At 44.5% G+C, this 14,020-nt stretch overlaps 1 protein-coding gene across 3 annotated transcripts in view; it reads right to left on the bottom strand.

The window, feature by feature from the left end:
* SLC25A26 (solute carrier family 25 member 26) overlaps positions 1-14,020 on the bottom strand; it is a 104,524-nt gene that overhangs the window by 65,877 nt on the left and 24,627 nt on the right. For all 3 annotated transcript variants that reach the window (XM_064157039.1, XM_064157038.1, XM_064157037.1), the window contains 2 exons: positions 11,554-11,658; positions 10,141-10,188 (listed from right to left, as the gene is read on the bottom strand). In XM_064157039.1, the coding sequence (XP_064013109.1) occupies positions 10,141-10,188; positions 11,554-11,658 (153 nt within the window). The remainder of the gene's footprint in view (positions 1-10,140; positions 10,189-11,553; positions 11,659-14,020) is intronic.

Below are 14,020 nucleotides of genomic sequence, written 5' to 3'. Positions count from 1 at the left end.
TGAGGGTATGGATGGCAGATTCTTAAAGTGATTTAAGAGACAGTTTTTCCCCAGCTGCTTGCCTCACCCCAATGCCAGAGGTTCCTTACCCTGTATCAGAACCAGAAGAAGCCAGTATATGTCAGACCTTCCTTTGATCTCTAGCTTGAGACTCACTGCTTTCTGCTACTTCAAACTAGAGTAGTGCCAAACCCACAATGGAAAAGGGCTCTCACATCACTAGTGCTGGTGTGTAAATGTCCTGAGCTACTTCAATGAACTACACAGTATGAAAACATCATCTTTCTCCAAACAAGAGAGAAAGCAAGAGGACAGCCACCATTTGGAGCTGGAGGCTCACAAGCGCTAAAGACTCTCACTCACTGCCAAGCTCAAAGGCAAACAGAAAGCAGACCAGTCGGGCTCCTGGTCCCATGCCAGCCCTGCTCCCCTCAACTCCCACCATGCCCTCAGGTCCTGAAGTGCATCTTCTCTTGACCAGAGCAGACACTTGGGTCTTTGTGTGAACGGAGGACTGGTGGTTGGAATAAGATCGCACATGGGATTTTGGGGGAAAGCTTTTGATCTTGCATTGCCAACTCTTTTAAGTGTGCTGCTGGTGTTTAGCAGATGTAAAGAAACTAGGCAAGAGCAGCCCAAGCATGAGCACCAGATAATTGCTATTAATACTGACAGCAGCATGGTTCTGCTGGTGGAAGTCTTCTGCTGTAAAAAACATGTTTTGGTCTACTTCAGGCAAGAATTTCATCCTTGAAAGACAGTTCTGTAGACTCAGAAAATCAGTCTGGAACAACAAGCAATTTAACAATCTCACACATTTACAGGACAAGTAGCTTCCTGGAGTCTAGGATCCTTGACAAGCTGCTACTAAGAACAATAGCAGAGAGACGTGTCTGCATGCACCCATATGTCTCTTTGCAGATGTTTTACATAAGCAGGCACACTACATGCACCTATCTTTTTAAGGTTAGATAACTACCTGCTTAGCACAGACATAGAGAAATCACTTCACCCATGGAGGAAATGCAGTCCCCACCAGCTACAGCCCAGCAGCCCTTCAGCTATCAGCAGGGTTACTCCACAGCTTAGCAAAACTGAGAATCTTGTCTCCCAGGGAGAACTACAGACATATTTAGACAACATGCAGTTGTCCAGTGTGGAACGTAGCTGTGGAATTAAAAATCAAAGCCACCTCTCAGGCAAAAATTCCAGAGATTCTTGTTTGACACTTTTTTTTTTTGCTTTTAAGCAGTCACAAGTGTTAAGGGCAGCCAAATTTTACAGAAGTAGGCACAACTGTCTAACCCCTGGCTTCAGTGTCATACTAGCAGGCAACAACGACTGAAGAGTCAATGGCATTTCGTTAACTGTGATATCCTTAGTTCTCCCCAGGAAGTTTTAAGATGTTTTTTAACCCACAGCACTATAAGAGAGGTTTTTTCCTTCTTTTTCAAATACATTTTATAATAATTTTTATTTGTTATTTACTACTTTAGGGCATTTATTTTAAGACTTTTCTCCTACTTTTACAACGAGGACTACCCCTTGGCACCTGTCTTCCCTCTTAGAATCATAGAATCAACCAGGAAGAGACATCCAAGATCAGCCAGTCCAACCTAGCACCCAGCCCTGTCCAATCAACCAGACCATGGCACTAAGTGCCCCAGCCAGGCTTGGCTTCAACACCTCCAGGCATGGCAACTCCACCACCTCCCTGGGCAGCTCATTCCAATGTCAATCACTCTCTCTGACAACAACTTCCTCCTAACATCCAGCCTAGACCTCCCTTGGCACAGCTTGAGGCTGTGTCCCCTTGTTCTGTTGCTGTTTGCCTGGGAGAAAAGACCAACCCCACCTGGTTACAGCCTCCCTTCAGGTAGTTGTAGACAGCAATGAGGTCTGCCCTGAGCCTCCTCCAGGCTGCACACCCCCAGCTGCCTCAGCTTCTCCTCACAGGACTGTGCTCCAGGCCCCTCACCAGCTTGTTACAGTCCTTCCTTCTCAGAAGGGGCAGGGCTAGTTTTTTGTGCTTTCTTCTTTGCATTTGCAAGCACTTCCTAATACTTTGTCACATGTAATTTTATATAGGTGAGGAAATCCTCATTCTCTACTGGGGATAGCATGTTGAGTGTGCTCTTCAAACCACTGTGAACCATGCAGAAGAGAGGAGTGACCTCATTAATATTTCTAAACATGTGAAGGGCAATTGTTGAGAGTTTGGAGCCAGGCTCTTCTTGGTGATGTCCACTGACAGGACGAGGGGCAATGGGTGCAAGCTGGAGAATGGGAGGTCCCACACAAACATAAGGAAAAACTTTTTCACTGTCAGACTGACAGAGCACTGGAACAGGCTGCCCAGAGAGGTTGTGGAGTTTCCTTCTTTGGAGACATTCAAAACCCATCTGGACATGTTCCTCTAGCAGCAGGGCTGGACTCGATCTTTTGAGGTTATCTTCCAACCCCTAACATTCGTGATGCTGTGAAAGCAACAAATGCAAAGAATAGGGGTCTCAGGGTATTTAAAATGAAAATAAAACATAAGAAAAAACCCCAGAAACAAAAATATCACAGCATGAGGAAAACCAGAACGAAGTCAAGAATTTTCTTTTCCCCAGTTTGTTCTTGCCCAAGTGCTGCTATCAATCCACAGAACACATTCCTACACTCTGAATGCTGCAGAAAACAGCACTTGTAGAAATGGTTTTAGAAGCTGCTTAAAGAATGTATGGAAATAGTATCTCTATTTCAAGGAGGCAGCAGAATACTCTTCCTGCAAGACTCTGCTTGCACACAGATTCATTTGGAAAGAATCCGCATTATCAGATCACACACACCACCTTCAGTGCGCATACTTTTCAAAGTGTGGGGTGGTTTTTTCCCTGGTCAAAGAGCCCAGACGCAAATCTGTAGTTTTCAAAATGCAGAAACTCTGCACATATGAAATTCTTTTCATCTGAAGATACCCACTGATGTCAGACAGATGCAATAGCTGTGTGCTCCACTGGTAACTGCAAATTGACGCAGCAAGGATGGCTGTGCTCTGCTTTTAAGCGCTAACATGGCTACAGCACCGAGCCCGGCGGAGCGCGTTCGGCTGGAAAATTGGAGATCATTGCACATGCTTGACATGGGAAAAAAACAGGAAAAGGATAAAAAGAGAGAGGGACATCCTCCCCAGACTTCAAACCGGAATGTGTTTCAGGTCTCTGTCCACCCTGGCCAGTTTATTTGCTACTGAGGCATAGCACACAACCATTTCCCACGGTGGTAAACTCGAAGGAGCAGGGTTATTTTGTGGTCTGTAAAAGTAATTTATAAAGGCTTGCCGAGATCTCTGTTTTCATTTCCAAGTACCATTCCAGTGTTTGCAGGGAGAAGGTAATGAGCACAACCTAGAGAGCAGAGAACAGTTATTGCTTTTGTCCATTTATCGGTGTTTCAGTTCATGAGCTAGGATACGCCTGAGCCCTTGCCCCGGAGTACGAACCTGTCTCCCGCTCTTATTCCACAGGAATTACCTTTCACCCTTACACAGCTTTTAAAAGGAAAATCCCTTGAGCATAGGTATCTGGAAGGACACAAGTGTACAAGTGATACTAAAGCAGACACAGCTCTGCTGATGGGCTGTCCAAGACAGAGGAACGTTCAGGGAGTTAGGAAGCAGGGACTTATTTTTCAACTTTCCTCTCATTAATCATCTCATTTAAGTCATGCACAATTTTCCAAGGGCAGGGACAAGCCAGTTAATCCATTTTACAGTTCCCATCCCTCTAATGACACTGATGTTGTTCTAGATGGAAATACCCAAGCCAAAGGAACGCTGGTTGCTCAGTAGGAGTCAAAACCCCAGATGCTGAGTGGCAAATTCCCAGTTAAACCCAACCTACCTAGAACTGCAAGAGAAAATAAAGCCTGCTGACTTTCCCAGGAGGTAACAAAAGACACTGCATGTATTTCATTAAGGGGGATGTTTGTTTTTCCACATATTGCATTAAGATAGTGTCCTGTTTGGCTGTTTCTATTGACATCTGTTCTGTAATACACAGGGAATGATAGAAGATCAAAAAGTTGTAATTGTGCAACTAAAAGAACGTATTAATAACATTCTTTGTCCTGCAGCAACAGAGATAAACTTTGAAAAAACCTCACAAGCTAACAGCTAGAACAGGATATTTATATAAAGATGTCCTAACAAAAGGGAAGCATGCACAAGTACCTCTGGTGGGTAAACAAACTGGGCTCCCTATTTGCAGGCTGCTTCTGCCTGAGCTCAGCCTCCAGACATCCCCATTCCTCCCTCAGCCAGCAGGGTCAGCATATCTCAGCTGGGTTTCACACAGGTTAACACAAACCCTTCCCAGCAGCCCTTGTTCACTGTCACTTTAAATCTAGGAAAATGCAGCAGGTGTGTCTTTATGGCCCATTTTGCTTTAGTTGCCCTCTCCCAGGTAGTAAGTCATTTAAGAAGGAGTTTTCCCATTATTTTTCTGCTGGGTCCTTCTTTGTCTGCTCAGGGTGCACTGCACATCCTCCCTATCCCTTTTGATAACCACATTACAACAGGGTGACAAACACTACCCCCTCAGGAGGCAGTAATACTTCTCATCTTTCTGAGATCAGGAAGAGCCTGGATTTGTTGCCTGTTTGTCAAACTGCTGCCACTCATTAATGCAAAGCATACCTTGAACTAGCTGTCCTTCTCCTCCCCAAAATTAATAGAGCATGGAATGCTCTCTCCCTCCCATGACAGCAGTAGCTGCCTTTTGTCTACTGAAGGCACTGACTTGCACTCACTGAAGGGGGAAAAAACCCATCCAAATCAAACCAAAAAACTCCAGACAACCAACAGAAAAACCACCCCCCCAAACCAACCCATAATTGTACTAAAGTAGGGCTCTCAGCAGGGATGACTGGGCTGCCACTGCGAGTAAGGCCCACAGCAAGCTGTGCAAGAGTGCGTTCAGATTCAGCAGAAGCTTTGTTTCCAATTCAGAGCTCCGAGGTGAGTTCTGAAACAGCACTGTGAGGCACCACTGCCCTCTCTACCTGAAGGAAGGCCACCAGCCGGAACTGGCTTAGCAAACTCTACCAGGCAACACGGACAAGCTTCCACAGCGCCAGCTGCAGAGCCGAGAGTGACATCTGAAGGCAATTCTCAGTCTCCTTGCAAGACATCTGTGAACTACTGTGACGGTTTGGGTGCTCCCCGCCCCCCCCCACCCCCCACTAGTCACCCAGACTAGACTCAGCCAGCTCTGAGAATATGAATGAAGCTATTTATTTACAGCTAGCACAATATACAAGCAGATAGCTACAGTATATACAGCTATAGACAGAAATAGACAAGGTAAAAGGTAATACAGGATCACAACTCCCCTCCCAGAAACCTGAGTCCTCAGGAGGGGCTCTCAACCACCTCTACACCTTCCCCCTGCCCCTCTCAACCTTACCCCAGTCCCAAGGAAGAATGGAGGTTCGGCCAAGAGGTTAAGAAGCAAAGGTGGGTGGAAGGTGAGGTTAGGGAGATGCAGCTCAGTCAGAAGCCCAAAGCAGAGTGTGACAAAATGGTGAGAGTGTTATCTAATGTTTTCATCTCTTGTTCAGCAAGGCTGTGAGCGAAGTAGACATCACCGCCGCTGTCCTTTCACAGCCTGCAATCTAGTTCTTCTCACCAAAACATTCTAGCTAGCTTCAAACTAGCACAACTACAAACAGCCACTCATGCTCCAGCCCCTTTAAGGAAAAGTATAATATTAACTTCTGGGTCAGGGCCCAGTCCCTCTCTAACACTTTTAAGTGACAAATTAGATTAAAACCACACAGGACTCAGTTCTTCCAAACTGTGGTTAAGTCACAACAGAAGGGACAGTACAGTTAACTGTGGCACTGCTTGTGCGAAGCTGCAACCTGTGCAGAGATGTGAAGAGAGTGAAGTGACTCTTTGTACAGTGAGCTGTTGTATACAGAGAAACTAGACAGGGCACTTCCTTTGCTTTTGTGCTGTCCTCTCATTCATAACGTCCTTCAAGACATCTGCTAGAGTCCTGTAGCATTAATGGGAATGGAAAAGCTCCAATGGGAACTCAGGGGTTTCTCTCTTTTTCCCATGAACTGAACATTATGGAATTTTAACAGATGTTCTACTTGGTCATAGTGAATAAAATGAATTATGCAGGAATTAAAAATCTGGCTCTGTTTGCTTACAGAAGATCTCAGCAGCAGAGCCACATGCCCATTAAGAAAATCTAGAGGCTTCCTAGTGGATTTACTGTCTGCTGCTGCCCTGTTGTAAGCTGCCTGGAGCTTTTACAAATGAATTTGTCTCTGTTGTGGCAAACATGAATCAATTTACCTGTTCACTGACTGGTTTTAGTCTCATGATCCAGTTTCCACACTGATGCCTACTGGTATGCTACAACCATAGGAAAGAACAATTCTCACTTGGATTTGCTTTGGAGATGACATCATGAGAATTCCACATTGTTTCACAGGCTCCAGTTTCTGCCATTCAAAGTCTCAATCAGCAACTTAATAACCATGCTCACACTTTGTGCATTATCACAAAAGCTCTCCTCCTGGAGCATAGGCGCCTCTACTGGCAACAGAATGATGCATTGCACCTCACTTCCTCTTCAGTCCTAGGATTATTTCAGTGTAACTATGTCAAAGGAAGATGTGAACACTGAAATGTGATGGAGGTGTGAGAGAAAAGGCAGCAAAAAGGAGGTAGGTGAGTCACAGCCAAAACTTCCAAGCCTTGAGGTTCACTCAAAGTTACTTGGAAAGCCTTACCATATTTAACCAGCTTCTATTGCACCTAATCCTCCACCACATCTGTACAGAAAGGATTCTGATGAGCAGATAAACAGGCCAGAAAAAGTGTGAGAAGGAAAAATGAAGGATGAAACAAATGCTTGCAGCAGAAAGAAGCAGCACGACAGTTAATGAAAGTCACACGGAGGAGAGTGAGTCTGTCTCGAAAACATCTACTACACTACAGTAAAAAGGATGAGGCTGTAACATTGTGCTCCCTTTATAAACAAACTCATTTTCACTTCTGTCCAAACAATTGGACTGTCCAGGCACTGAAATATGCTTTATATAACATCACAGAATGTACAAATTTAAAACAGAAGAAAGAAAATGTAATCTATGCTAAATTATGTAAAAATCAGATGCAAAATTTTAACCCATTGCAACAATCAAACTCTCCTAAATTCTAGCTGAAGAATGTCACTCGTGCAAGAATATCATCATCTGACAAGCATCTATATTCACAGACTCCTCCAGTTTTTGGGGGTGAAAAATCATGCTCTGAGGCCACTCTTCCCAAGACTCCCACTCCACTGTGACTAAACAAAGGGGTTTGTGCAAGCAAAGAAGCAAAGCTCTGAAAGTGTATGCTCTGAAAGCGTGAAAGTCAGCTGGGATTCAACACTGGTCTGCATAAGCTATGCAGCTACCTGGATGTGTCTCCTAATAAATCAATCCAGATTTTTATCTGAAAACAAAGACTTCCCTTAAAGGATGAAGCTGGGGAGGGGCCTGGAGCACAGCCCTGTGAGGAGAGGCTGAGGGAGCTGGGGGTGTGCAGCCTGCAGAAGAGGAGGCTCAGGGCAGACCTCATTGCTGTCTACAACTACCTGAAGGGAGATTGTAGCCAGGTGGGGTTGCAGGCAACCAGCAACAGAAGAAGGGGACACGGTCTCAAGTTGTGGCAGGGGAGGTCTAGGCTGGATGTGAGGAGGAAGTTGTTGCCAGAGAGAGTGATTGATTGATTCTATGACTCTATAAGGGAAGATACCAAGATTAAATGTCAGGCTTGCACCAGTTGTAGCTGAAGGTTCGATATGCTGCTCTTACTCAGGTGGACACTGCTTTACAATACTTAGTGGCAGGGAAATGCAACAGCCTTACAGCATTAATTTCAAACAGTTTTTTCTGAGCATCACCTCTGATTTGTTTCATTTTGAAGAGAAAGCACATTTCGTTTGGAAATCATTTACTGCTCATTCTGTTGGACAGTCTCTCCCCCAGAGCAACGCTTCAGCTGAAATGGGTTCTGAAGGCTCTTTTATGGCTACACACAGCAGAGAGAACCCCCATTAAAGCCCCAACAAAGCGCTGCCATTTTGAGTAAACAACGTCATCTCCGCGGGGTCACACACTGCGCCACCAAGAGGGGCTGCAAATTAATTACCACCCTGACATATGTCAAAACAGATTTTGAGGAGGATAGCACCCAGCAGTAAGCGTGTGCTTTATCTACCTGTTAGTATGCAAAATCGGTGTGAGATGGGCTCTAAATGTATTCATCTCTTCAGAACCGCTCAGAGAAATCAAAATGATTCGCTGGCTTTTTCCGCTCGCCTCCAAGTGCAAGCCGAGTGCGTAACACATGTTTAGTGAGCCAGAAAATAAGTGCAGGATGGAGCTGGGGGGAGGTCATGCTGCAGAAAAGCAGGTGGCAGCTCTGCACAAATAACTAATTTTTTAAGCACACGAAACTGCTAAAATAGACTGTGGTGTGTTAGCACTTGTCAGCACTCTAAGGAACACTAAATTGGGTATTTCTTTTTTTAGGCAATATCTATCTTTACTCAGTAACTGTAACAAGAGACAGTTAACATAACAGTTCTAAAACCAGTTTTCAGAATGAAGGAAGGACTTTAAAAGCAAAACTACAGAACAAAGGCTGAAAAAGCCTCTGCAGCTGCCTTTACTATCACTGGCAACACAGCCAACAGGTCTTGTGCTTGAAAAACAAACATGGTAGAGATCCAAACACAGTTTACTAAGTTGAGTTAAATAAGGGATAAATAACTAACAAATAACAACAAATAATATATAATAACAACAAATAACAAATCTGCACACATGACACTGAACACAGAATATAAAGAAGCCTTCCTGGACAAGAGCGTTACGTTTTCATAGGAATCATAGAATCAACCAGGTTGGAAGAGACCTCCAAGCTCAGCCAGTCCAACCTAGCACCTAGCCCTGGCCAATCAACCAGACCATGGCACTAAGTGCCCCAGCCAGCCTTGAACACCTCCAGGGACAGCAACCCATTCCAATATCACTCTCTCTGACAACAACTTCCTCCTCACATCCAGCCTAGACCTCCCCTGGCACAACTTGAGACTGTGCGCCCTTCTTCTGTTGCTAGTTGCCTGGCAGAAGAGACCAACCCCACCTGGCTACAGCCTCCCTTCAGGTAGTTGTAGACAGCAATGAAGTCAGTCCTGAGCCTCCTCTTCTGCAGGCTGCACACCCCCAGCTCCCTCAGCCTCTCCTCATAGGGCTGTGCTCCAGGCCCCTCACCAGCTTCGTCACCCTAAGCCTCACCTCTTTGAGGTACTCATGGTACAACTACTTCTTTGTCAAAGATGACCTCCTGGGAACCGATTCCAAAACAGTTTTAGCCTGGGAGCTGATCAGTGTGGTTTTCTACTGTTTATAACTTGCCTTCAGTTCACATAGCATATCAAACACTTCCATGACACTAACCCTGTAATTCACAGCACATTTATGAAAAGAGTTTAGTTTAGGCCAAAATATTTTAACCCCCACGTTTTTTTCCAACAGTGAAGTATTTCTGATCTACAGTTAAGTAATGCCATATCACAGACTCAACAGCTAAATGCGGTTTTTTTCCACACATTGAATAAAGAGAGCACAATCCTCCCTGTATACAGATGATAGATAATCCCCTGGTATATCTGATGACAAATATATTTAAAGAAGGTCTAAATCTGTCTGTGCCAAAGTTGGCCTGCTGCCACCAGTTCACCATTGTTGGCATAGATATTTCGCATGATGCAATCATAAAGTACTGGAAACTTCCTTCAGTCTTGCTTTATAGTTTTCATCATCTGAACATACACATTTCCACCTTTTTATGATTTAGCAGCAACAGAACTAAGAGACAGGATGGCAGATGACTTTTTCCTAGTGCAGGTTACCAGTATTCTACTTGAACTCCAGGCTAGTACTTTACCCAGAATGAAATACACAAGGATTTAGAGCTCATGGTTAGAGTAACTGATCTCAGTTGTACTGCTCTTGACATAAAACAAAGTTAAGGAATCCATTTTTTAATAAAGAACGGAAAAAAAAGAATGACAAATGTTTTACCTCTCTTAGTACTGTGCTTTTATAACCCCGATAAAGTCCTCGAATACCCTGTGAAACAACAAAAGAAAGCATCAGCTGTAGGGAATTAGCCTGCCAAAGACCACAACTTAGCGGTGATCAGCAGGCAAGCATTACAGCCTTCCGAGTGTCAGAGCTGAACTTCTTGCAAATTGACTATATTGGTTAGGAAGTTGTCTACTGAATCCCATGGTTTACAGTGCCAGAAGATTTTAGATTCATTTCAAAGATCATTTAACTATTGTTCAGAATAATCAGTAAAGACAAAAAAAAATACCCTTTGCAGTTAAAATGGGAAGGGCAAGAAGGCACAGAGATGTGACATCAAGTTTTACTGGCCCAAGGTTTTTTTCTGGAAGTCTCCACTATGCCATAACCACTTTGAAACTGTAAAATGAGCCCATAGGATAACAGCTTCCTGTGTTCACTTCCTCGGCCTTCATTCAGAGCTTTTATCAAGGCAAATATTCTGTAGTTTTAACTAGCTGATAACATTCAAAACAATTGAATTGCTTTGAAAGTGTTTATGAAATTATGTTTAGTGTCTTCTAGGACAGTTTATTCAGTGTTTGGAAAGTCTTACATTTCTCTGGCCAGCTAGAAAGAAGGGGAAAACCAGATGCAGCTTTTAGAGCTGAATGTCCAAGTCACAGAAGGAAGTTTCAGCAACCCTCTTGTGCAAAGTTATCACAATAGTTTTCCTTTATGAGCAAATAAAAATCAGGTAGATCACTTAAAGATCATATTTCTGTCTCCCATACACAGAAATGTGTGTAAGATTTCTCATCCCTTGTGAGACTCCTTGAAAACGCTGGTGAACAGCATTCTACAGGGACAGGCAGCAGAACTACTGAACAGACGACAAAAAGCTCTTGTTTTTCTAAAGCTAGATGGGCACTAATTGGCAGAGCTCCTACAGAGCCTCTCTGAAACCGTACCTTTAGGATACTCTCTCCAAAGCCTGCTTAAAAAACTAGAAACCATTCAGCAAACTCTGGATTACAGAAACTTGATGTTCTCTTGTTCCACACAAGGAATGTCTGCACAACGCAAGCAGAACTCGGGAGGCAAGAAAGCTAAATTCCATCTTTTTTTTTTGGCTTTGTTGTTTGGTTGGGTTTTGTTGGGTTTGTTCTGTTTTATAATATAGGTACATCACGTAGAGAGAGAAGGAAGAAGTATTTTAGAGTGTGCATGTAAGTGCACGCAGAGGGGGGAGGTGTGGGTGTGGCTCCCCCAAACATAACATGCCAACTGCTTTCAACGGCAGAAGAATAGATGGGAAGGTGCTAGGAGAGCACACAGCTGGAACAGCGCTGTAGGGATGCTTCTGCACACGTATGGCGTGAGTGGGAAGAGTGAAGCAGGTGCTTTGAAATTTCACTCTGAACTCACCTCATGATACAAGGTGTGAGAGAGAATCCGGAGGGTGCTGGAGGAAGGAGACACCTGTGCCCTTTGCTTGACAACCTCGGCCGGGACTCGTATGAGGCATGCAACCTGCAAAAGAAGCTTACGTTCAGAGAGCAATTTCTCCTGCTACATCACTTGTCAAACTGGAAAGCACCTGGAGATCGTTCTGAGCACAGAAACCTGAGAATCGAGGAAATAACACTTGCAGTTATGCGAGCTGAACTCAAAAGCTGTCTGTGAACAACTTCTGCGCTCGCTCTGAGAGCTGCATGCTTTCTGCACACAAAACTACATCAAAAGAAAAAATGGAGTATCCTTGACATTTTTAACTCACAAACCAGAAGCAGCTTTGGGTGGTGAAAAAACACTAATTAAGTAAAAAAGCCACAGGAATTCTTCCCTCCCCACTTTCAGAGATCTAAAGTGGAGATTCAGGACTGGAAGAACAAGAAACTTCTTTCCTAGGAAGGTCCTTTGTGCCCTCTAGTGATGACAGCAAGAGACACTGCTTAGCTTCAGCGGCACACAATACAGTCAAGGCTTACCACATGCTGGATTTCACTCAAGGTGAACCATCAGATTGCACCGTTCCTACACGATGAGTTTCCCAGGCGAGTAAAGCCCTTGCAGCTGAGCACAATAATGTGGCTGTTGCCACAAGCCTCCAGCTTTTCTGAAAATGCCAGGTCTGGCCACTTCAGCTTCAGGCAGGAGTCAAGCTCATGTGCACATAATCTCAGGAATGAGGATCCTGAAAGTCTCTGATAGTTACAAGCCTTTTATCTCTCAAAAAAACCGCCTGTTGATCAGCACTTACACTTCTACAAAGCATTTGCTTTAGCTGGCCCCAGGGCTATTTAAAGCAGTGCAGCGATGGTGGCAAAACACTGGAGACACTGTCAGCCTTCACCAGGCTTTTAGCTCTCCTTGACTCCATCCAGCACCGGGCTCAGAGACACGCTGTGGCTCCTACAGGTAAAGGTGATCACCGAGCACTTCGGGCTAGAGCAACCTAGACGAAAACTGCCTATTCTGAAGCTAACTCAGAAACCTCCATGTGCCAAACAAAGTCCATGAACTCACTGCCAGACTGCACAGCGACAGTACCTTGAGTGGTCACTTGTGGGTGACAGTACAAGGTTTAAATTCCATTTTCACAAAGGCACCCAGAGAAAAGTTTGTTCTCCTGTTTCATTCCTACAAGTATACCAGGCAACAACATCCAAAAGTCATTACAAACAGATCTAACTCCACGTGCTCTTCAATTCTCAGGGTCAAAAATAACAAGTGACCCCAATCTGTCAAGAAAATAAGAACTGTCAAGTTTTTTGATAGTTCAGCATAAATATTTATAGAACTTCATGCTTCATAACACTCCGTGTCCTTATATTAGCTTTTTATTCCTTAAAAACACGGAGGCAGGAGGAAAGCTCTAAAAAGGCTGGGATGAAAACAATCTAGTCCATCAAGCCCAGACAAAGCGCGCAGCGTGGCTCCCTGACATCTGGGGTGCTGCAGGTCTGGCAGGAGAAGGGTGGCTACAAAGTCATGTCTCCATTTCCCCCCAGACCATTCGGGGAGCATTTCATTTCGTATTAACTTTGATGTCTCTCCCATTTGAATGTGCGCTTGCAAGGGAGCCTGTGGCTGCACAAGAACAAACCCGGTGATTGCACTGCGCTGTTCTGAAAGGAACTAAAGGCTCGTGTCACCTGGGCTGCGCTGTCAGAGCGGCTTCAGAGGGCACTTCTGGCACTAACGAAGCCACCAGCTGCAACTGCCAACATCAGACCGAACGCTGACATTTTCACTGTGCTCCTGAGCTTCCAACCTGTTACCTTATTCGTTCCTACATGTGTATCTTACTATCAATAACAAATCAAGCAGCCTTTTGATGTCAGATGTGGGCCTCTGAAGGGGAGTATAGAGAAATACTCTCACAAATACCTTATCAGCCCAGAGTTAAAAAAAACCAAACAACAAACAACGAGGACAGATGGGTGCAGAAAAATCTCTAATCCGTTACACTCAGATCTCGATCACTGTGGTGTCTTCCAAAGCTAAAAAGAACACAACTCACATCTCCAGGGTTTACTTTCTTAGCTAACTATGTTCACGCAGAAGCAGTACGGTAATTGCTGCCCCAAGAGAATTCAGACTTCAGTTTTCAGGCACCTAAAATTTTGCTATAAGGAAAATTGCAGAAGCGTGAAAGAGCATTGTGTGTCTGCTCCACAGCAACTGGCCACTCAGTGGGGCTCTGTTCACCTCCCTAACCACCGGGATCCCAGAAAGAAATTGCTTTTTAATCTCTTGGCTATTCACATAGTTGTGGCCAGTTCCTTGCCACAGAAGAGCAAAATACAGCCTGCCAGACTGAGGCCATTCTGGTGCATCCTACCAATTCTGGGGATGACCCTGTGACAAATGAGCTCTCTGCTGAGCATCT

The sequence above is a fragment of the Pogoniulus pusillus genome, chromosome 16, assembly GCF_015220805.1.
Source record: "Pogoniulus pusillus isolate bPogPus1 chromosome 16, bPogPus1.pri, whole genome shotgun sequence".
In the NCBI taxonomy this organism is placed as follows: Eukaryota; Metazoa; Chordata; class Aves; order Piciformes; family Lybiidae; genus Pogoniulus; species Pogoniulus pusillus.
The sequence above is the reverse complement of the archived record's forward strand: the minus strand, read 5'-3'. Positions and strand labels throughout refer to the sequence as shown.